This window comes from Mustelus asterias, chromosome 5, assembly GCF_964213995.1.
Source record: "Mustelus asterias chromosome 5, sMusAst1.hap1.1, whole genome shotgun sequence".
Taxonomy (NCBI): Eukaryota; Metazoa; Chordata; class Chondrichthyes; order Carcharhiniformes; family Triakidae; genus Mustelus; species Mustelus asterias.
The window spans coordinates 40,913,793-40,936,945 of record NC_135805.1 but is presented as its reverse complement, the minus strand read 5'-3'; the positions used below and the strand labels follow the sequence as shown (position 1 = coordinate 40,936,945).

The following is a 23,153-nucleotide window of genomic DNA, read 5'->3' as shown; positions in this document are numbered from 1 at the left end:
CCATGGGTGGGGATTTCTGGTCTTGGACCATGAGACATAGCAGCAGAATTAAGCCATTTGGCCCATTGGGTCTGCTCCGCCATTCGATCATGGTTGATATATTTCTCAACCTCATTTTCCCGCCTTTTCCCTGTAACCTTTGATCCCCTTACCAATCAAGAATCTGTCTATCTCTGTCTTAAATACACTCAATGACCTGGCCTCCACTGCCTTCTGTGGCAATGAATTCCACAGATTCACCACCCTCTGGCTGAAGAAATTCCTCCTCATCTCAGTTCTAAAGGGTCATCCCTTTATCTGAGGCTTTGCCCTCACATTCTAGCCTCTCCTACTAATGGAAAGATCTTCTCTACGTCCACTCTATCCAGGTCTTTCAGTATTCTGTAATTTTCAATGAGATCTCCCCTCATCCTTCGAAACTCCATTGAGTACAGACCCAGAGTCCTCAAGTCTTGGGGAGTTTGCGGCCGGAAAATCCCACCCAACATATTTGACATCCAAATCAAACATCAGAATAGATCATAGATGAGATCTAACATCAATATGTCAGATATGAAATCTATACCATACATCCAAATGTCATGTGAGACCTCTACCTTATGTGAAACAACCAGACATGAAATCTATATTTTGAATCAGACATAAAAGCAGGTTGTCATAGTGAATGCCCACTCGGTGTAAATCAACCCCATCTGGAAATATGGCTGCAAATTTGGAAAACTGTTCCGACTATGTTTTACTGAACCGTAAGTCATAAAACTTAACTTCTCGGTGTTCGTTTTCCTTATTTTTTTATATTTATTTTAACTTCAATATAAATGTTGTCGGGGACATGTTGTCGAAGCTTTTTGTTTTGTACTCATCAGGACAAACACAAGAACACCAAATCTCAAAGGATCACAACAATTTACAGGAGTGCTGATTGGTTTGTGAAATGACTTTAATTGGCTGAGGCATTGACATGGAGAAAGCCAACTAATCAGCACCCCTTTTCAATTGTGATTGTTTGAAATGTCCCAATGGGCGCAAGCCAAAATTTGGAAACAGATCTCTCTTTTTAGCAATTTCTGTATACCAAGCAGCTATTTATTTTAACATTTACATTATTTCTTAACCACCCCCCTCCCCCTCCTTCCCCAACATCTCCATCTGGCACAGCTTACAGCTTCTCTGCTGTTTGGCCATTCACACCCTTTGTTCTCTTTGGGGACAGCTATTAGCAGTCTTTTCCCCTGGTTGCTATGGCTACAACTCATGTTTCATTCTCTCACCCTGCAGTATAAATATCTCCCACTTTCTGTGCCTTTTAGCTTTGACAAAGGGTCATCTGGACTCAAAATGTCAGCTCTTTTCTCTCCTTACAGATGCTGCCCGACCTGCTGAGATTTTCCAGCGTTTTCTCTTTTGGTTATTTGAATGGAAGTATTTCAGTACGGTGAAAAACCAAAATGGGCGGAACTTTCTCATTTTTAATGATGCCAACTCAGACAAGAAAAATGAGCTGAAGCCTATTGGCTGCAATGCGAGCTTTTCCTGTCATATTTTTTGACACGTAGTCAAAGAAAATCAAGGAAGTGGGTCCCATGCCATCATGCTGGCCAGCAACCTTACCTCTTGACAGATTGGGATGCCACTTTTAACCTCTGAAATATTGAACCACACCTTCACCACCAAACCCACCCACCACCACCTCCCTACTATCATGGTATCCAACTCCCATGGACATGGAACCCATGGCACTTCCTGCTGGCACTGATCAGGATATGGCCCAGGCCTGACCTTCTCCCCCAGGGGCTGTGCGTCGCCAGTTGGTTCTGTTCACCAGTTGCACATTTTTAAAAACCCATCGTAAACTCTGCTGATGTGCCATCACATCGCCATGGGTGGGGGAGGGGGGGGGGGTGCGGTGGGGGGTGGGTTCTTTCCTACGTGGGTTTTTTTTATTCATTCGTGGGACGTGGGTGTCGCTGGCCGCTCAGCATTAATTGCTCATCCCAAGTTGCCTGAGGGCAGTTGAGAGACAATCATATTACTGTGTATCTGGAGTCACATGTAGGCCAGACCAAGTAAGGTTGGCAGATTTCCTTCGCTCAAGGACATTAGTGAACCAGATGGGTTTTTCCATCAATCAACAATGGTTTCATGGTCATCAGCAGATTCTTAATTCCAGATATATTCTTTAACTGAATTCAAATTCCACCATCTGCTGTGGTGGGATTCGAACCTGGGTCCACAGAACATTAGTTGAGTTTCTGGATTAATAGTTGAGTGATAATACCACTAGGCCCTCCCCATTATAGTGGGTAAGCCCACTAATTATATTAAAATGTATTATTCTGGGATAACCATTACACCATTAGTGGTGAGGGGGAGTGGGGGGTGTGTGGAAACAATCAAGCAAGGAAATCCCACTGGCGTAAAAGCCATTTTGGGATTCTCCCTTGATGCCCCACCTCCTCCACCATTTCTGCCCACCAAAAACAGGGGGTGGAAAATCCCCCTGCCCAAAGTAAATTTACCTTGATGGTACTGTGCTGAATGCACATCAATAGAAGGCAGATGGGAATCACTGAGAGAAAGAAAATGTCAGGATTAAATATCAAAGGATAGATTTAATGTAACAGGGGATTTAGTGATGAGATAGCAAGTTATTCTCCAGAAACAATTGGGCACTCATGGAAGCAATTGGGATGATTGACTAGACTGATGGAAGATGCTGAATGATGGGATGAGTCATCAGAATATCTGTGGAGTACCTGCTTGACCAACTTGTATATCATTAAGTAAAATAATTTGAATCGAAAGTTTATTTAACAATGAAGCAATTAGTGCAAATGACATCCATTTCAGCCTTAAGGTGGAGCACAATTCTGCATGGATTATTCTTAGCTATTAAAGGACCTATTGAGTAAAAAGTTGGCAAAAGTTTGCTTTATTTACTTATTCATCCAAGGGATATGGGCTTTGCAGGCTAGGCTAGATTTATTAACCATCCCAAAATGCCCTTGAGAAGGCGGTGGTGAGCTGCCTTCCAGAACTGCTGCAGTCCCCATGATGTAGGTGCACCCACAGTGCTGTTATAGAGGGCATTCCAGGATTTTGACCTAGCAACAGTAAAGGAACGGCAATATATTTCCAAGTCAAGATAGTGAACGACTTGGAGGGAAAATTTCAGATGATATTTGTCTACTGTCCTTGGCCCTTCTAGATGGTATTGCTTATGAGTTTGGAAGATGCTGAGGAGCCTTGGTGAGTTCCTGCAGTGCATTTTATAGATGATACACACTGCTGCTACTGTGCGTTGGTGGTGGAGAGTGTGAATGCGTTGTAACTTTGGTACAACAGAGAGAAACATCATTAATTGAAATGTGAAAATTCCCATTCTGTTGCTTTTCCAGACAGCCCTTGGATTTCGTGCTATATATGTGGATGGGGTGCCAATAAAACAGGCTATTTTGTCCTGGATGGTGTCAGGACTTCGTGAGTATTTTTGGAGCTGCATTCATCTAGGCAAGTAGGGTATTCCATCACACTCCAGACTTGTGCCTTGTAGATGGTGGATAGGTTTTGGCGAGTCAGGACGTGAATTATTCTTTGCAGGATTCCTGCTGTTGTAGCTGCAGTGTTTATATGGGTGGTCCAGTTCAGTTTCTGATCAATAGAACCAACTCCAGGATGTTGATTGTGGAGGATTCAGCAATAGCAATGTCAATGGCAGTGGGGCAGTGGTTAGATTCTCTCTCATTGGGGGCTGTGTGACGTGAATGTTACTTGCCACTTCTCAGCCCAAGTCTGGATATTGTCCAGGTCTTGTTGCTGTCGGACATGGACTGGCTCAATATCTGCAGCATGGTGGCACAGTGGTTAGCACTGCTACCTCACAGCACCAGGGACCCGGGTTCGATTCCCGGCCTGGGTGATTCTCCTCGTGTTTTTCCTCTGGGTGCTTCGATTTCCTTCCGCAATGCAAAAATGTGCAGGTTAGGTGGATTGAATATGCTAAATTTCCCCTTATTATCCAAAAATGTGTAGGTTGGGTGCACTGGCCATGGTAAATTCATGGGGTTATGGGGATAGAGTAGGGTGCTGGTCTGGGTAAAATGCTATTCGGGCGAGAAACAACCCAGAGAAATTAAAACTTTTAAAAAAAATTAAAAGATACTTGGTCACAGTTTGTTGAGAAGATAGTTGAATCAGCAGCTAATTAACACCAATATTTAGATTTAGTGTCTCGCTAATATCTTCCACGCTAAAACCAATAAGCAAAACATATGACCCGAGTTTCTGCACGTACCAAGGGACCTGTGGCTCTCGTCACGATGCAAAGCTGGATGGCCTCATCTCCACTGCAGAGATTCCATGCAGTTGTGATGGGTTCTGAACATTGTGCAATTGTCAGTCAGCATCTTCATTTCTGACCTCATGATGGAAGGAAGGTCATTGATGAAGCAGCTGAAGGTGCTAACATTGATGTCAGGGCGGCGTCATGTTTCACTTAATTCATTCTTGGGATGTGGGCGTTACTGGCTGGGCCAGCATTTATTGCTCATCCCTGAGGGCATTTAAGAGTCAACTACATTGCTGTGGCTCTGGAGTCACATGTAGACCAGACCTGGTAAGGACAACAGATTTCTTTCCCTAAAGGACATTAGTGAATCAGATGGGTATTTATGACAATCGACAATAAGAACATAAGAAACATAAGAAATAGGAGCAGGAGTAGGCCATCTAGCCCCTCGAGCCTGCCCTGCCATTCAATAAGATCATGGCTGATCTGAAATGGATCAGTTCCACTTACCCACCTGATCCCCATAACCCCCAATTCCCTTACCGATCAGGAATCCATCTGTCCGTGATTTAAACATATTCAACGAGGTAGCCTCCACCACTTCAGTGGGCAGAGAATTCCAGAGATTCACCACCCTCAGAGAAGAAGTTCCTCCTCAACTCTGTCCTAAACTGACCCCCCTTTATTTTGAGGCTGTGCCCTCTAGTTCTAGCTTCCTTTCTAAGTGAAAAGAATCTCTCCACCTCTATCCTATCCAGCCCCTTCATTGTCTTATAGGTCTCTATAAGATCCCCCCTCAGCCTTCTAAATTCCAACGAGTACAAACCCAATCTGCTCAGTCTCTCCTCATAATCAATCAACCTCATAATCTCCTCTTAATCAACATAATCAACAATGGTTTCATGGTCATCATGAGACTTTTAATTCCAGCTTTTTCAAATTTCATCATCTACTATGGTGGGATTCAAACCAGGGTCCCCAGAACATTACCCTGGATCTCTGGATTACTAGTCCAGCGACAATGCTGATGAACTTCTAACAAAAGAATAAAACATTTTTTAACCAATAAAAGATTAACTATAATTCAGTACATCTTCACCCCAACCATAACTTTTAATCAGGATAGTGGAGTAAAGGGAAGATTTGAGAATTGAGTAAAATTATGAAAAATCAGATTTTTTCAAAGTGAAGAATGGGATTGATAAGATTGCATTTGTTTGAAGGAGTTCTGTGATTTGCCAATTAGCGTAGCAGCAGAAAAACAAGTGTTGACTTAAGTGGTTAAGGGGTGGAACAGTGGCATTTAGAATCATAGAATTCCTACAGTGTAGGAGGCGACCATTTGGCCCATCGAGTAGCACTGATTCTCTGTCAGAACATCCAGGCCCTCTTCCACCACCCTATTCCCATAACCCCACACATTTACTATGGCTAATCCATCTAACCTACACATCTTGGCACACTAAGGGGCAATTTACCATGGCCAATCCACTTAACCTGCACTTCTTTGGACTATGGACTAGAAATAGGTGTTAGAATTGTAGGAGTGAGTTCAAAGTGGAGTGACAAGAATATAATTTGCACCTATATGCTAAAAGCCTGGTCTGAGGTGTTACTGAGATAGCATAACAAAATCCATACAATGCAGAAGGCCACCGATAACAATCCCATCTAGGCCCGATCCCCATAACCCCATGTATTTAACCTGCTAGTCCCTCTGACCCTAAGGGGCAATTTAGCATGGCCAATCAACCTAACTCGCACATCATTGGACTGTGGGTGGAAATCGGAGCATCCGGAGGAAACCCACGCAGATACCAGGAGAATGTGCAAACTCCACACACGCAGTCACTTGAAGCTAGAATTGAACCCGGGTCCCATGTGCTGTGAGGCAGCAGTGCTAACCACTGTGTCACCGTGCAATCGCCTTCCATTTCCAATAAGTCAATAGATTCGACATTTTAAGAAACTGGATACCTCAAAGGGAAAAAACAGTACAACGATAGCTGAGTACAGCAGGAGAGAAGCTGCTAGTACCCTAGCGACACCCAGCTGCAGAAAGCAGCTCTCCCAAAAGTTAAAAATGGTGAAAAAGCTGCTGTTTTAATAGAGAAGAACTACTATGCAAGGGAGTATTGGATCATAATCAACCTTTTCTCGTTCAATAATATTTTTTTTGTTGTAAAATCTAATTAGCGGTCCTGTGACTCTGTTCCTCCAAGATTTCTAAAAACAAAGTAAAAGTTAGTCTTTTGAGCCAGGGTTGTATTCTGGGCAGCCTCTCTCTTACGTGCATAACTCCCAAGTCGTACAGTGGGACTACATAAGAACATAAGAAATAGGAGCAGGAGTAGGCCATCTAGCCCCTCAAGCCTGCTCCGCCATTCAATAAGATCATGGCTGATCTGATAGTGGGTTCAGTTCCACTTACCCACCCGCTCCCCATAACCCTTAATTCCCTTAATGGTTAAAAATCTATCTATCTGTGACTTAAACACATTTAACGAGGTAGCCTCTACACAGCTTCATTGGGCCGAGAATTCCAAAGATTCACTACCCTCTGGGAGAAGAAGTTCCTCCTCAACTCTGTTCTAAATTGACTCCCCCATATTTTGAGGCTATGCCCCCTAGTTCTTGTTTCCATTGTAAGTGGAAATAACCTGCCAAAGTGTTATTGCTGAACAGCCTGCTATTGGCCCTCCAGCCTTGGGACCCCGCACACCATACTTAATTGGATGGGTAGTACACTTCCTGGCCAGTATTTTGCCATCCCTAAGAAATCTTGCTGGGACTCTTACCACACAGAGATGGAGAGTCAGGACCTAGAAATTCACCCGTCTTTAGACTCCTGATTCCAGTTCAAACTTTCTGCGTTTTAACTCATTTTCTCGCTCCACAGATGCTGCCTGACCTGCTCGAGCGCTTTCAGCATTTTGGTTTTATTTCAGATTTCCAACATCTGCTACATTTCGTCATGCAGAATTTTTGGGACGGGTGTGCTTGGATTGAAAATAACTAATCTAGCCCAAGGGTTCAATTAATATTCGTAACTCTGTGCGTCTGTGGCTGAGTTGAACAAGTAAAACTCAGCCACTCCATTCAGCATTTTCGGTGTTATACAGGAGGCTCATTTGTACTTCTGCTGGTCTCATCTCTTTTCATCCGCTAGTCTGGAATTGTAATACTAACAGCAAAAATGTGCTTCAATTATGTTTTTTTAAAAACACATTTACCATTGACTCCGTCTACACTTCCCGCTGCCTCGGAAAGGCAGCCAGCATAATCAAGGACCCCATGCACCCCGGACATTCTCTCTTCCACCTTCTTCCATCAGGAAAAAGATACAAAAGTCTGAGATCACGTACCAACTGACTCAAGAACAGCTTCTTTCCTGCTGCCATCAGACTTTTGAATGGACTTACCTGACATTAAGTTGATCGTTCGCTGCACCCTAGCTTTGACTGTATCACTAAATTCTGTGTCCTCTCCTTTCCTTCTCCCCTGTACTCTATGAATGGTCTGCTTTCTATATAGCGCACAAGAAACAATACTTTTCATTGTATACCAATACATATGGCAATAACAAATCAAATCAAAAATTTATTTTTCCTCAACTTTGGTATTCACTTTGCAAGCACAGTTGAAATGTAGAGCTTTATATGAAGAGTCGAGGTCTCAAATGATGCCCTCTCACTCAGTTACTACATGTTACACTACAACTGATCCCAAGTTTCAATTATAACTATATGACTGACTGCATGAAAGCGTGCATTCTTCATTTGTGGAAAATATTGGACATAAAGGGTAAATCAGTTCAGATTTGCATAAATATTTTATTGTACTCTTTAAAAAAATTATAAATGTTCAAATTATAATTTTTCAAGAAATAATATAATTGAATCGTTCATTTGAGAGTCACTTTATACAGCCTGCATACGAGATATAGATATCAGTGCATACTCCAGGCTCAATAAGGGAACATTACGGTTATAAATTATTCACAAAATATAATCTACCGTTTTCAGTAGTTTTCCAGAATACAGTAGAAATCTGTCTGAGGTCACAGAGTATTGCATTATCATAATACATCATATTCATCTTCTGTTACAACAGGTACTATTAATAAAAACCTACTTACACATTTAACACAATACAGGAAATAAACTTAAGCTGTTCAAAAATACTGAATTGTGTGCAATCAGATCATTCTCATGAGTATAAATCAGATGTGCAAGTTCATTTAAAAACCTGAATGCATTCATCATAATTGTATCAAAGGCTGCAAACAAACCTAAGCTAAGGCAGGAGTTAAGCATAGCACAGTACTATGTCTAACAAAGACTGTTTTCAGTTGAACCTGCTCAGCAGGCTTTCTTCATTTGCATCAAAAATGACTTCAATGTTGCAGAAATGTCGCTGATTGGCTGTTATCCATCGAAAGCATGAATCTCTCCATCGTTCAATCCTAACTGTTTAAAGAAGCTGTAGGGACATACAACGTCATAAGAAATTAATACAGAGAATATTCTATTATATAGAACGATCAAAACATTACAAGGGTGGTGATAGCTCTGTAGTTTCAGCAGAGACACTATCAGGGGAATGGGACTCTTTTCCACATTATTTTAGCATCAAGTACTCCCAGTTTTGGGCCAGAATTGTAACACAAGAGTAAAAGCCTCCCACTTCTGCTCAACTCCTGAAGGGCAATTCTATTTTTTCCACGCCAGGCATCAGAATGAGCAAAACTGACAAATTTTCTCTGAATTTATGTACAATGAAAAATTCCTATTGTGCAATTATAATCGCAAGGAACAGTTCCACTCAAGGCACATTTCATACAGAAGGAAAACTTCATCCACAAGTCTGGACTGAATTCAAGATGTACAAAAGATTATTTTAAAAGATTTAATACAACAAGGAAGTAGCACCAGAAAATGTTTAAAATGGAGTTGAGAAAAAAAAATCTAGCACAAATTTGAAAAGGTAAGCAAAGTTATTTTTGTACCAATTAAGACAGGTTCTGCACAAGTTCATGGTTGGCAAGTGTGAGAGGCAGCTTGAGAGTATGAAACAATGTGACATTGATTAGTTTGTCCTATATAAATAGAAACTCGAAGCAGGAGTAGGCCATTCAGCCTTTTGAGCCTGCTCCGCCATTATTTTGACCATAGCTGATCATCAAATTCAATATCCTGATCCTCCCTTCCCCCCCATATCCCTTGATCCCTTTAGCCCCAAGAGCTATGTCTAATTTCTTCTCGAAATCAGACAACGTTTTGCCCTCAACTACATTATGTGGTAGTGAATTCCACACATTCACCACCATCTGGATGAAGAAATTTCTCCTCACCTCAGTTCTAAAAGGTTTATTCCTTATCCTCAAACTATGACCCCTAGTTCTGGACCCACTCACCATTGGGAACATTCTTTCTGAATCTATCTTGTATAACCCTGTTAGAATTTTATAAGTTCCTATGAGATCCATTCTCACTCTTCTAAACTCCAGCGAATATAATCCTAACCGATTTAAGTCTCTCCTCATATGACAGACCTGCCATCCCAGGAATCAGCCTGGTAAACCTTCACTGTACTCCCTCTATAGCAAGGATATCCTTCCTCAAATAAGGACACCAAAACTGCACACAATACTCCAGGTGTGGTCTCACCAAAGCCCTACACAATTGCAGCAAAGCATCCCTATCCCTATACTCAAATCCTCTCACTATGAAGGCCAACATACTATTTGCCTTCGTTACTGCCTGCTATACCTGCTATACACTTACTTTCAGTGACTGATGCACGAGGACTCCAAGGGCTTGTTGAGTATTCACCTCTCTCAATTTACACCCATTTAAGTAATAATCTGCCTTCCTATTATTGCTACCAAAGTGGATAACCTCACATTTATCTACATTATACTGCATCTGCCATGTAGATGCCCACATACTCAGCCTGTCCAAATCACGCTAAAGCATCTCTGCATCGTCTTCACAGCTTACCCTTCCACCCAACTTTGTATCATCTGCAAATTTGGAGATAATACATTCAGTTCCCTCTTCCAAATCATTAATATATAATGTGAACAGTTGGGGTCCTAGCACAGATCCCTGCAGAACCCAACTAGTCACTGACTGCCAATCAGAAAAAGACCAATTTATGCCAGCTCTTTGCTTCCTATCTGCTAACCAACTTTCAATCCATCTCAAGACATTACCCGCAATCCCATGCGCTTTAAATGTTAAATCCTTTCTAAAATGCCAACTCAGTACAATCAGGAGAGACAAACTGGTGTTGAATATGGTTCAAGGGAGTTCATTCATTTATTGTTGATAAGTTTAAAAAGATTAGAAATTCCAAACAAGGCCACTCACTGAAAAGTCTGTTACGTCAAAAAGCAGGAACAGAGGTAAAGCACAAGCTGTTTAGACTCAAGTATGAATATAACCTACCAAATAAAGGAGATAAGATATAAACTGTTTAGGACAGAAATAAAGCATTTTGAACAAAATGAAAAAAGCAGCTTCCATGACCTTGGAGAGATGGAAATAATGTAGAATAGACAGCCTGATCAGATATGTCACTAAAATATCCCAAGGAGGGTGCAGTCTCCGTTTTAGGTAAACCTTTCCTATTAACATCTGCAGGCCTTGTTTCTGAGGCGTTAGGAAATCTGGTGAGTTAAAGGAGACAAAATGGACGAGGTTCATTAGGTAAGTGCCCTTTTTATTATTCCTTCATGAGATGTGGGTGTCACTGCCCAAAATTAATTGCCCATGAGAAGGTGGTGGTGAGTCGCCAAACTGAACCACAGTTGGCATCTGCTGCTGGTACACCGACAGTTCTGGAAGGAACGGAGTTCCAGGATTTTGATCCAGCAACAGTGGAAGAGCAGCAATATAGTTACAAGTCAGGATGGTGTGCGGCTTGGAAGGGAGTTTGCAGGTGGTGGTGATCCCATGCGTCTGCTGCCTTTGCCCTTCTAGGTGTTAGAAGTCGCCAGTTTGGAAGATGTTGTCAAAGGAACATTGGTAAGTTGTTGCAGTGAATCTTTTAGATAGTACACACTGTTGCCATTGTGCGTCAATGGTGGAGGGAGTGAATGTTTAAGCAGATTGCTTTGGCCTGGATGGTGTTGAGCTTCTTCGAGCTACATTCATCCAGGAAAGTTAAGAGTATCCTATTAAAACTACAAGGCACAAGTCAGGTGTATGGACATCTTCTGGGGAGTCAGGAGGAGAGTTATTTGTTGTGGAATTCCCAGCCTCTGACCTGATCTTGTAGCTGCAGTCTTTATAAGGCTGGTCCAGTTTCTTTAAACTTCCTTTAAAATCCTGGTGTGGAAAACTTCAGGTTCTATTTGTCAACCTTATTTTGTTTGCTAATGTTGTTTTATTGCTTACATTGAGTTCAAGTCCATGATTCATTCCCACATTCCCTAGAATCTCAGGTACAGTATATTATCCTATTTTACTGTGAAGACTGACTCAATATAAAGCTTGTTGAAATCTGTTTTGACCTTATTTTAATTTGTAATTTTACCCCCATTTGTTTTTAAAGGCTCCATAATATCCTGGACTCCCCACTGTTTTCTCTATTTATAAAACGTTTTTCTGTTAATCTTGGCATTCCTTGCAAATTTCTATCTAAATTCCTTTTTCCATCTTTTTTGACTTCCTTTGCAAGTCGGTCTACTAGTCCCCTGGATGCTTTGCATTTTTGTAAGCTCTTTCCTTTGTATTATCTCACAATCTTTTGTTACCACGGCTGTTTTATGTGGCAAGTAAAATATTGCCTCTTAGAGGCATACATTGGTCCTATATTAAGCAAAAAATATTCTGAACACCTCTGACTATTCATTGGCAATTTTACTTGATAAGAGTTTTCACTGGTTTGCTGTTTTTAGTCTGTTTCTCAGATAGCAATACCAAAATTTACTTTTAGAAACCGTGTTACATTTCTCTTTTTCAGATCTATGTCATATTCTGATTGCTAACGTTAACTGAAGTCTGGCCCTTGATCTTTGCTAAATCTAGCCGAGTCTGCCCTCTTATTGGTTCTGCAACATATTGATCCAAATTCATGACCTTTCTGACTTGAGTGACTCCACTCTTCCTAATCCATATAAAACCTTAAATCTCCCACCAAAATATCCCTGCTTTTACTACAGCCTCACTAATCTCTGAATTAATACATTCTGCCACTTCACTGCTGCTATCAGGAGGCAGTAGACAACTAGTTTTTAAGACCTCTTCTCCCCCTCAATTTTAATTATATAATCTGTGCAGATTGATTCCCTATATCTGAATCCCATCAGAATAATATTGTAATAGTATTATCATAATCTTCTTCTCTCAGTTTCCCTCTCCTTTTTAAAGACATTATAATCTGGAATTCCCAAAAAGTGACTAGTTTGCAGTCATGACTCAGTAATGTTCATCATGTCGCATCCTCTAAGCTTTATTTCTAGAAAGTAAGGCTTGCATTTGCATGGCACATTTAATAACCATTCAACGTACCAAAATGCTGCACAGCAGCATTCGACAAAGTTCAGCATCAAGCCACCTTAGCAAAATTAAAACCAATGGGTTTAACATCTCATCTGAAAGACAACAACTCCAATAGTGCAGCACGCCAGGAGCACTGCATTAAAGTCCCCATCTAAATTATGTGCTCACGTTGTGGATTAGGACATGAATCCTTGCCCTTCTAACTCAGAAGTGAAGGGCTGCAACTGAACTAAGTGTTGTGTGGGGCCGGGGGGAGGGGGGGCGGGGGGAGGCTGTGGGGATGGAGGTGGCATTGAAAAATCTTAATTAAAGATTTTAAAAAATCTTTAATCTGGTATTTAAAAAAATTAACTTATGCACACTTTAAATAATATAAAGCTCTGAAACTTTATATGCAAGACATCAGACAAAATCAAAACAAACAAATTGAAATTAGACCAACCTTTCATAAAGACATAATTTAATTTTATTATGCTAATAGGATCCAGATCTAAGCTATTCATCTGTCTTTTTAAAATCATCCCGAATTTACAGATGTGAATTATTAAGATGTCTCCCTCCCAACACCATCTTTTCATGGTTGAATGATGTATGATTTATAACTTAGCAAGTATCTGATCAACGTTTGTTCCACATATCACATTGCAACTCAGAACTGAATACTAAATACCAATAACAGGACTTGAAGGCACGTAGCGTTGGAGCTAATCAGAAAAAGGAAATAAATGGAGACAAGAAAAAAAAGGTAAGCATAAAAAGTGAGAAATTACAGAGGAAAAGTAATAAAGTCTGAATATTTTGTAATAAAATACTCTTAGTAAAACAAAACAATCAGGTAATGATAAAACACCAACAATTTCTGGTCAAACATGTATCAGTATCTTGAATTGTAACATGTTGATAGCAACAAAAGGAACCATCTCTATTTCAGCTATATTTTTCCCAGCATAAAATTGAAAAGCTTTTGCAGCAATTCTTAAAAATCAGGTTGTGTTAAATCAAGGAGACATTGTGTGATTAGCAGCCAATGTAGATGAGCAAGAACAGAGGTGATTAGGCCAGCAGAACCTATTGTCAGATAGGATATAGACTGGCAATGTTTTGGGTGAGTTGAAATTTATGAGATGGAGGATGAGAGGCGGGTTGGACAACAAGGGCATAGTCAAATAAAAGCAAAACACTGCAGATGCTGGAAATCAGAAATAAAAACAGAAGATGGCGGATAAGCTCAGTAGGTCTGGCAGAATCTGTGGCGAGAGAAACAGAGCTAACATGTTGATTCTAAATGATGGACTTGAAATGTTAACTTTGTTTCACTGTCCACAGATTCTGCCAGACCGGCTGAGTTTATCAACCATTTTCAGTTTTTATATTGGAATAGCCAAGGCTAAAGATGGCAAAGGCATTGGTAAGGGTTTCAGCAGTAGGCCGGCTGAGGTAATAGGTGGAGGTAGGTGATGTTACCAAGTCGGATCATCGGATGGGATCAGTGTTGTATAGGTTGCTGAAACGTGAACAATCTGGTTCTGTCCAAGACGACCATCAAGGAGGGGAATGGGATTGTCAGCAAAACAGTAAGCAGGTCGAAACACAAGGCTATAATGAGTCAACTAAAACTTTAGAAATAAGTAAACCATGGCACTGGGTTAAAAGTAAAAACAGACTCTGGAAATTTGAAGAAGCAGAATATCATACCCAACAGTTTGCTCGGTGAAGGCGGGTGGACCACAAATACACACAAGTGTTTTCAACTCTTCAATGCGTCCAGTCAAAAATTCGGAACAAAGGGACATTTTAACCTTTCCCCGTTTCCCTGCCCATTCGAGGTGAGGCTGCGACAGGATATATTCAACCTCAAACCTAAGGAAACAAATAAAAAGGCATTTTATACAATGTATTTGAGTCAGATTTTGCTGTAATGCAGTGTTTAAGTACTTTTTCTTATTTTCTGCTGCACAGCATAGGAATTATAGCCTATTTTTCAACTGTTGCTGCCTGATCAGTTGCTTCAGGATCATAAGCTGTAGGACTGGGGGCGGCACGGTAGCACAGTGATTAGCACTGCTGCTTCACAGCTCCAGGGACCTGGGTTCGATTCCCGGCTTGGGTCACTGTCTGTGTGGAGTTTGCACATTCTCCTCGTGTCTGCGTGGGTTTCCTCCGGGTGCTCCGGTTTCCTCCCACAGTCCAAAGATGTGCGGGTTAGGCTGATTGGTCATGCTAAAAATTGCCCTTATGGAGTCCTGAGATGCGTAGGTTAGAGGGATTAGTGGATAAATATGTAGGGACATGGGGGTAGGGCCTGGGTGGGATTGTGGTCGGTGCAGACTCGATGGGCCGAATGGGCCTCTTTCTGTACTGTAGGGTTTCTATGATTTCTATGATTATATTGAGCAAAGAGCAACATACAAACGCAGTGTGCTTATGAACAATTGCTTGGTTGCTGACTTCCACAGAGGCAATAGCCTGTTTACAATAAATGGCTAGTATATCCATTAAAAGAAAAGGACTAAGGAATTTTAAAAGAATAAATTGTATAATTTCAAGATGCCAATCATAACAAGTTTTATCCAGGATGTCAGAGGTCAGCAGTTTCTTAAAGATATTAGTGACCCAGAATTAACTACATTTTACGTTATTCTAAGGAGGTGTGAATTGTAATCCATAATGTTGCCCGAAGTACGTGAATTCGAACTTTCAAATTCTGTGCTCACGCCCCAGCTAAAGAACGTGTTTTCCTTCTCTTTGCTGGCTCTTTCCTTGTAACCTTCATGGGATTTTGGACTTTGGAAGTTATGCTGAACCTTTATAAAGGTCTGGTGGGGCCCCAACTTAGTTGCATTCATTGGAGTATTACATCCCATTCTAGTCACCATACCTCAGGAAGCACGTGAGGGTTATTGAGAGGGTGCAAAAGAAATTTAATATAATGGTTCACTGGCCGAAGGGCTTTAGTGACAAGGTTAGGTTGGAGAAGCTGGGGTTGTTCCCCTCGGAGCAAAGGAGCTTGAGGGGAGATTTGACAGAAGTTTACAAGATTATGACTGATTTGCACAAGGTAGACTAGGACAAATAGTTCCCATTAGCCGATGGACAAGCACTACAAAACACAGGTTTCAGGCAAGTGATGCAGAGGGAATATGAGGAAGAACTTTTTATGCAGCAAGTGGAAACAGAAACAAAACAATTTTGAAAAGGAAAGTGGATGGGCATTTGAAGAAAATAAACTCGCAGGGCCACAGGGAGAATGTAGGGAGTGTTACTCACTAGATTACTCAGTGGAGAGTCAGCACAGAATTGATGGGTTGAATGGCCTCCCTCTGTGCTGTAAGTGACTCTATCTACATATCCTTTCTAAAGTGAAGTGGCCAGAACTGGATCCAATACTCCAACTTAGGACCTAACCAAAATTCAGCATAAATTTCCTGCTTTTGCACAATTTCTCCTCAAATATGGTGATTAGGGGTTTCAATAGTAATACATTTCATATTATAAAGGCCCTTTGAGGAATTCATTTAAATTTTCCCCTATGTGTACGATAATCTTTTTGTTACAGATTCACTCACCATGGGTGAATATTACAGGGGTGGGGGGGCGGGGGAGGTGTGTGGATGGAGGGAGGTGGGGGGCAAATTGCTCCACACCAGCCCACATCTCAGCTGTAACAAACTGAGGCTAAACAAAGGTTGTGTGGGACTTCTGCCCCTTACTGGATAGGAATTCCTGCCCTCAGAAGCTGTCCACCAATCTGATTGACTTGCAGCTCCATCATTCCTGGCAGTGTCAAGAATGCACGAGTGGGAATTGCTGAGACTACAAGACGAGGAGCAAGAGGACCTATAGGTCCCGAGACAGGTAAATCTGGGGTCTTGGAAAGGGAAGGTTTGGGCAGGTCAGGATTGAGCCAGTGGGTGTGGGAGATAGGTTTAAGGCTGCTGGTGGGTAGAAGTAGGGGCAGGCCCCCCCCCCTCACCCCACAATTCCACAAAAGGGTAGGCTCCAAAAATAGAAACCCCCTTTTCCTTGCCATCCTTTGAAGAATTCGTTTTTTTTAAAATCAGGATGCCCACACCAAAGGTTTCATAATGTTGGCAGCATATTATCGGGGTCATTTTGCTTGGTAACAATTGAGTATCTATTTAAATATGTCAGGCAGGCTGCTGATTTCAGCACCTGTCCAGCGCTGTATTATGGGAGAAAGCTTGGGTGTGGTTGGGTAGGTGGTGGGGTATATCTGAATGGGAACAAGCGACAGATTTTCTGTAATGGAGAGATGGGTGATGGAGACCACAGATTAAGGCTTCGAGTGCGCCAACTTCACCAGTGATAAGTACTCGATATTTTCCTGTCTTTTGACATTACAATGTGTTAGATTGAGCATAGTGGTGTATCAGAGGTGACACAGCCAATGCCCATTGGGATTGGAGTTAATTTCTATTTTGATCACTTAAACAGTACCATTCATCCACTTAATGATAACATTGTTTTCTGGTTTGCGAATGTGCTCGTCACCCACGATTCCTGTTTTTGCAAATTTACCACAGACCAGTTGGTGGAAATATTTCCGGGGTGGAATATGGGAAGCACATGCATCTGCAGGTGCCTGTGCTAATTGTTGGGTGCAATCATTTTGAGATGTTGGTGGCAAATTCATTTAAAAGCATGCTGCCCATGTTTTGCAGGAAAATGCTTGAAATTCAATCCAAGATCAGCATGAAGTAATTAATTAATAATGAATCTCTCAGATATTTCTGCATTTAAATTCAGATTGCATGATCTATAACAGCCATCTTTAACTCAAAAATAAACTATTTTCACATTTATTTATTTACAAAATATTGATGTGGTATCCCACTGATGTAGAATGGAATGTGTTTATCAATATGAATTCCAAAAGAAACATATATTTGGATCTATATTGTGTTAAAAATGGGAACTGACCCTGTTAAGGAATAAGAGATCAGTGAATTGTTGCAAACAATAAATGGATTTTAAAATTAAATTCTATTAAAAGGATGCTTTCTCTCCAGCTATTATGTCTGAAAGTCAACTATATTTGCATTAGCTAAATAAATTGGAAAAGTCTGATGTTGTGTGTGCCCTAATTTGTTGCATTGACTTCTGCTAGGTTTAAAAAAAAATCCTAATAATGGTTTTACTTAATTTGAAATATTCATTTCCAGTAGAATGCTGGTCCAACACAGGATAAGGTTCAGACATGATATCCAATCAGGCTTGTTCACCAATGACCTTGCCAATGTAAATCTACATCACAATTTCCGTGGCCACAAGCGTGTTCCTCAGAGCATCCTTTAGAGTTGTTTGTTTGCAATGCCCCGCCTCAAATGATGCCACAAGGCCCTTGAAGCTTTCAACAGCCGCTGGGATTTCTCCAGGAGTTGGAGGACTCAGCTCCATCTCAGCATATTTCCAGAAGGTAGCCAGACGCGGCTTAGAGTAATTAGCAGCAGCCAGGGTGAGCTTGGAGCTCCCCAGTGCCACTCTCTGTGCCAACTGCTGCACCGCCTCCACCAATGTACAGCTAAATACCATCTGTGTGATTGATGAATAAGTCAGTATTTTGCTGTGTAACTGCTTATTATAGATTGATTTCCCACCAGCAGCAAAATCGTGATCGCTATTCAATTTAGAGGGGTGAAGATGCGTTAATTAAATTTTCACTACTTAGGAGAATAGCAACATCCCAGAAAGTTGTGAAGTGGGCCAAATCCCTTATCCCATAATTTCCTGGAACCTTTTGTGATGAAAATCTGGCACTTCGATACAAATGTCTCATTACAATGGCACAAATTCAGTAAAATCAGGGCCACCGTCTCTCTGGTATCTCACTTGGCAGAATTCAACTGTGCCACAATCCAGTCATATCCCGATCATGGCCATATCAAACATAATCGATGAAGAGAATCTTGCACTTCTTCAGCCCAGTGAATCATTGGGTGCGCCCACTGAGAACCATAGAAACAATGCTCACTGCAATGGAAACCTCAGTGCTTCAGATTAAGATTGGTATACAAAATGATTCACCTTAAATGGACTCTAATCGCCGAACAGCCTCAGCATACATTGATGGACAGTTTTAGAGAAATAACAGGATGGTTTCTTTGACCTTGCTGATACACAGTGGTCTGTTCCCATGGGTAAAGAACAACAGAAAGTGGCACTGGGAGCCCCAAGCTCACCCTGGCTACTGAGTAGCAAACACTGACCACAGAGAAGCTTGAATTCAACTGGTGGTCACCAAAGTTCAGACCTGCGCCTTCTCCCCAGTCCCACGTGTGGTATGGTGTTAGTCAGACAGTGAATGGTATTGCTCATTTTATCAAAATAAGTTGAAATCACATTTTGCTGTTCCTCTTACAAAGTGTGTTTGGAAGCTCAGATGTGACATTTGCAATCCTCTTGCTATTTTTTGCCAAGTAGTTGGACTGTAAATGACAGCATCAGGAAATAGTTTTGCAAACCACTTGAGTAATCAGTGATTGCACAATTATCCACTTTAATTGATTTCAAATTCTGCGCTGGAGGCTCAGTCAAGTATGGGTTTTGAACAGACCATATGAAAGTACTGAGACATCATGACCTGTACTCCAGGATATCGAGGAAGGATGATGACTTGCGAAAGAATATACTGACACTGGAGAGGGTGCAGAGGAGATTCACTAGGTTGATTCTGGAGTTGAGAGGGTTGGCTTATGAGGAGACTGAGTAGACTGGGGCTATACTCATTGGAATTCAGAAGAATGAGGGGAGATCTTATAGAAACATATAAGATTATGAAGGAAATAAATAAGATAGAAGCAGGGAAGTTGTTTCCACTGGCAGGTGAAACTAGTACATGGCCTCAAAATAAGGGGAAGCAGATTTAGGACTGAGTTGAGGAGGAACTTCTTCACACAAAGGGTTGTGAATTTGTGGAATTCCCTGCCCAGTGAAACAGTTGAGGCTACCTCATTGAATGTTTAAGGCAAGGATAGATACATTTTTGAACAGTAAAGGAATTAAGTGTTATGGTGAGCGGGTGGGTAAGTGGAGCTGAGCCTACGAAAAGATCAGCCATGATCTTATTGAAAGATGGCCTACTCCTGTTCCTAGTTCTGATGTTCTTATGACAAAATAGCAGGGCACTAATTATGACGTTCTTTGGAGACTGGAGTTGACGAAAGGATTAAAGAATGGCAAATGCTAACAACCTTTTTCAAAAAAAAAGAAAAGAAAAAGTTTGGCAATTATAAACCAATTAGCCTCAAATCAACAGTAAAGAAACTGCTGGATGCTAAAATAAAAGCTTATTGCTGATCCTGATAGAATTAGGAATACAAATCTTAGTGGACGATTGGGTCATAGTAAGCTGTGAAATATAATTCAATAAATCCAGGAGCTTATGGACGAAAAAAAACCCCATGAAAGCTTCCTGGTTGTTAGAAAAACCCATGTGGTTCACAAATGTCTTTCAGAATGGGACCTGCCACCTCCATCGAGTCTGGTCTAGAGTTCCACATTACCATTGACTACTAACAACTTGAGTGTAACAATGGTTAATAAATAGTGAGCTTTGAGTGCCACTCATATCCCAAGAACTAATAAAAAAACTTGCAAAGGATAGGTCATGTTTATCCAATATAATTAAACTTTTTGAGGCATTGCTGGCAAAGCCAGCATTTGTTGCCCATCCCTAATTGCCCATGAATTGCGTGGCTTGCCAGCCCATTTCAGAGGGCATTTAAGAGTCAGTCACATTTTTGAGAGTCTGGAGTCACATGTAGGCCAGGCAGATTTCCTTCCCTAAAAGAGATTAGTGAACCACTTTGACCATTTAAAGGAAAAAGACTGGATGTAGACTTCCAAAAACATTTGATCAAGGAAACCTTTTGTTCATGAGATGTCAGTTTTGCTGGAAAGTTCAGCATTTATTGCTCATCCTTAATTGCACTCCAGAAGATGATGGTCTGCTGCCCTCTTCATTCATTGCTTTCCATGTGGTGTAGGCACACCCACCGTGCTGTTAGGAAAGGAATTCCAGGATTTTGACCCAATGACAGTGAAAGAACACAGATATAGTTTCAGGTCAGGATGGTGTGTGACCTGGACAGGAATTTGGAGGTAGTGGTTTTCCAATGCATTTGTTGTTCTCGTGCTCTTAAGTGGTTGAGGTCGCAGGTTTGTAAGCTGCTGTTGAAGGAGTCTTGATGATTTGCTGCAGTGCTCTTATAGATGGTACTTACGGCTGCAGCTGTGCACAGTGGTGGAGGGAGTGAATGCTTTAGATGGTGGATGAGGCAGTGGTCAAGCAGGCAACTTTGTCCAGGATGGTGTCCAGGATGTCGTTGGAGCTGCACTCATCCAGGCAAATGAAGAGTCTTCCATCACACTCTTGACAGTTACCTTGTAGATGGTGGACAGGCTTTGAAGAATCAGGAGGCAAGTTGCTCACTGTAAAATTCCTAGCCTCTGACCTAGGGAGGGGCTGGAGTAGTGGTATTGTCATCGGACTAGTAATCCAATGACCCAGGGTAATGTTCTGGGGATCCAGGTTCAAATCCCACCATGGCAGATGGTGAAATATGAATTCAGTAAAAATTTGGAATTAAAAGTCTAATGATGACCATGAAACAATTGTCGTAAAAATCGATCTGGTTCATTAATGCCCTTCAGGGAAGGAAATCTGTCACCCTTACCTGGTCTGACCTACATGTGACTCCAGACCCACAGAAATATGGTTGATATCTCCAAAGATGTGCGGATTAAGTTGATTGGCCATGTTAAATTGACCCTAGTGTCAGGGAGATTAGCGGGGCAAATATGAGGGGTTACGGGAATCTGGCCTGGGTTGGATTGTAGCCGGTGCAGACTCGATGGGTCGAATGGTGGCCTTCTGCACTGTAGGGATTCTATGACTCTTAACTGTCCTTTGAAATGGCCTAGCAAGCCACTCAGTTCAAGGGCTATTAGAGATGGGCAACAAATGCTGGCCGAGTCAGCTTCGCCCACATCCCATGCTCGAATAAAAAAAAATCTACGCCTGTATACAAGCTATCTACATAGCTGGTCCGGTTAAATTTCTGGTCAATGGTAACCCCCTGGATGATGATAGTGAGGGATTCAGCAATAGCAATGTAAAGGAAGTAACACATTTAATAAAGAAATTGAGATGTTAACTGGCTTAATAATGTAAAAAATTAAATCATTTGAATCATTGTCAAAAACCACAGAAACTATAGGAACTCATAACAAGACCTTGGATTGTCCTATTGTTGAGGGTAGCGAACCAACCTGCCACCTGCATATCCCAGACAACAACATGGCCTCCAAAAATTCTTAAGCTGGTAAGACTTAAACCTGCTTTTGCAGTGAACAATAAACAATGGAAGCTTGTTTGGACTCAGCTAGAATTTTCTTAAAAGGACAGCAAATCTTGTGGACAGTCAGCCAGCCAACTTTGAACACAAGTGTCAAGTTCTAAATTAGAATCCCCTAGGTTGAGACAGAGACACCATTCAAAAATATATTCTGGATTGCAAGTAGAATTAATATTTGTCCGCATTTTTGGGCTTAAAGACACCAGCAAGCCTGGCTCCAGGGTGGCCCGATCCCAAATCCAAGTAAAAGATCGCGCCCTTTCTAATCGCTGGTTTTGTGCAACCCCCCACCAACCTCCTCCCATTCGCCAGTATTGGGCCCCCCCATCGCCCCATCCCGCAACATTTAGTGAATCTCAACTATGAGGTCGCCTAAAGGCCCTATCCCCTATAGGTCCCACTCCGTGGCACTGCCCTGCCATGTTCCTGACCACCTGGGGGCTACATGGCCTCCGAGCCCCGGCGTGGTCATCACATCTGGTCTCTATTTTTGGAGACCAGTAGTGATTCCTACCTGCATTATGTCACACTGGCGGGTGAGAAATATGATGTTCTTGGAAGATATGGCATTAAGTTGGTTTTGAATATTTAAATACATTTAAATGAATGGTAATCACGTTCATGACCCGATGACGCCACTGGTAGGGAGGGGGGGGGGGGGGGGTGGGGGAGGTGAATATCTCATTCTGAGATCTCTTAGGCACAAATCCCATTATGGCCCTCTTGCAAGAGTTTCTGGCAATAACAGGATTTGCACTTGTATCAATGGGGCCAGAAAATTGTTATCTTATGTAGAATTGTCATCTAAAAGCTAGCTTCAATTACCATCTATTCAAATGGTATAATCTTCAATATACAAGAAATACTCATAAACAAGTATAAAAGAGTTGCAATCTCATATTAATCTCCTCACAAGCCGACGTATAATGATAATACCCTAGAATTCTAAGTTAAGATTCCAAGTGCTGATACTGGTAA

General features: G+C 41.5%; 1 protein-coding gene across 5 annotated transcripts in view; it reads right to left on the bottom strand.

Annotated features, from left to right (window-relative positions):
- Positions 1–8,093: 8,093 nt before the first annotated feature.
- cyb5r4 (cytochrome b5 reductase 4) overlaps positions 8,094–23,153 on the bottom strand; it is a 120,148-nt gene continuing 105,088 nt past the window's right edge. For 2 of the 5 annotated variants that reach the window (XR_013497752.1, XM_078212455.1), the window contains exons 15-16: positions 14,494–14,658; positions 8,094–8,770 (exon numbers count right to left, since the gene is read on the bottom strand). Coding sequence is in view for 3 of the 5 variants with exons in the window: in XM_078212455.1 (XP_078068581.1) it covers positions 8,716–8,770; positions 14,494–14,658 (220 nt within the window). In the remaining 2 variants the exon portion in view is untranslated. Of the gene's footprint in view, positions 8,771–10,662; positions 10,737–13,244; positions 13,503–14,493; positions 14,659–23,153 lie in introns of those variants that run through there. The other 3 variants (XM_078212453.1, XM_078212454.1, XR_013497753.1) reach the window with 3 other exon arrangements.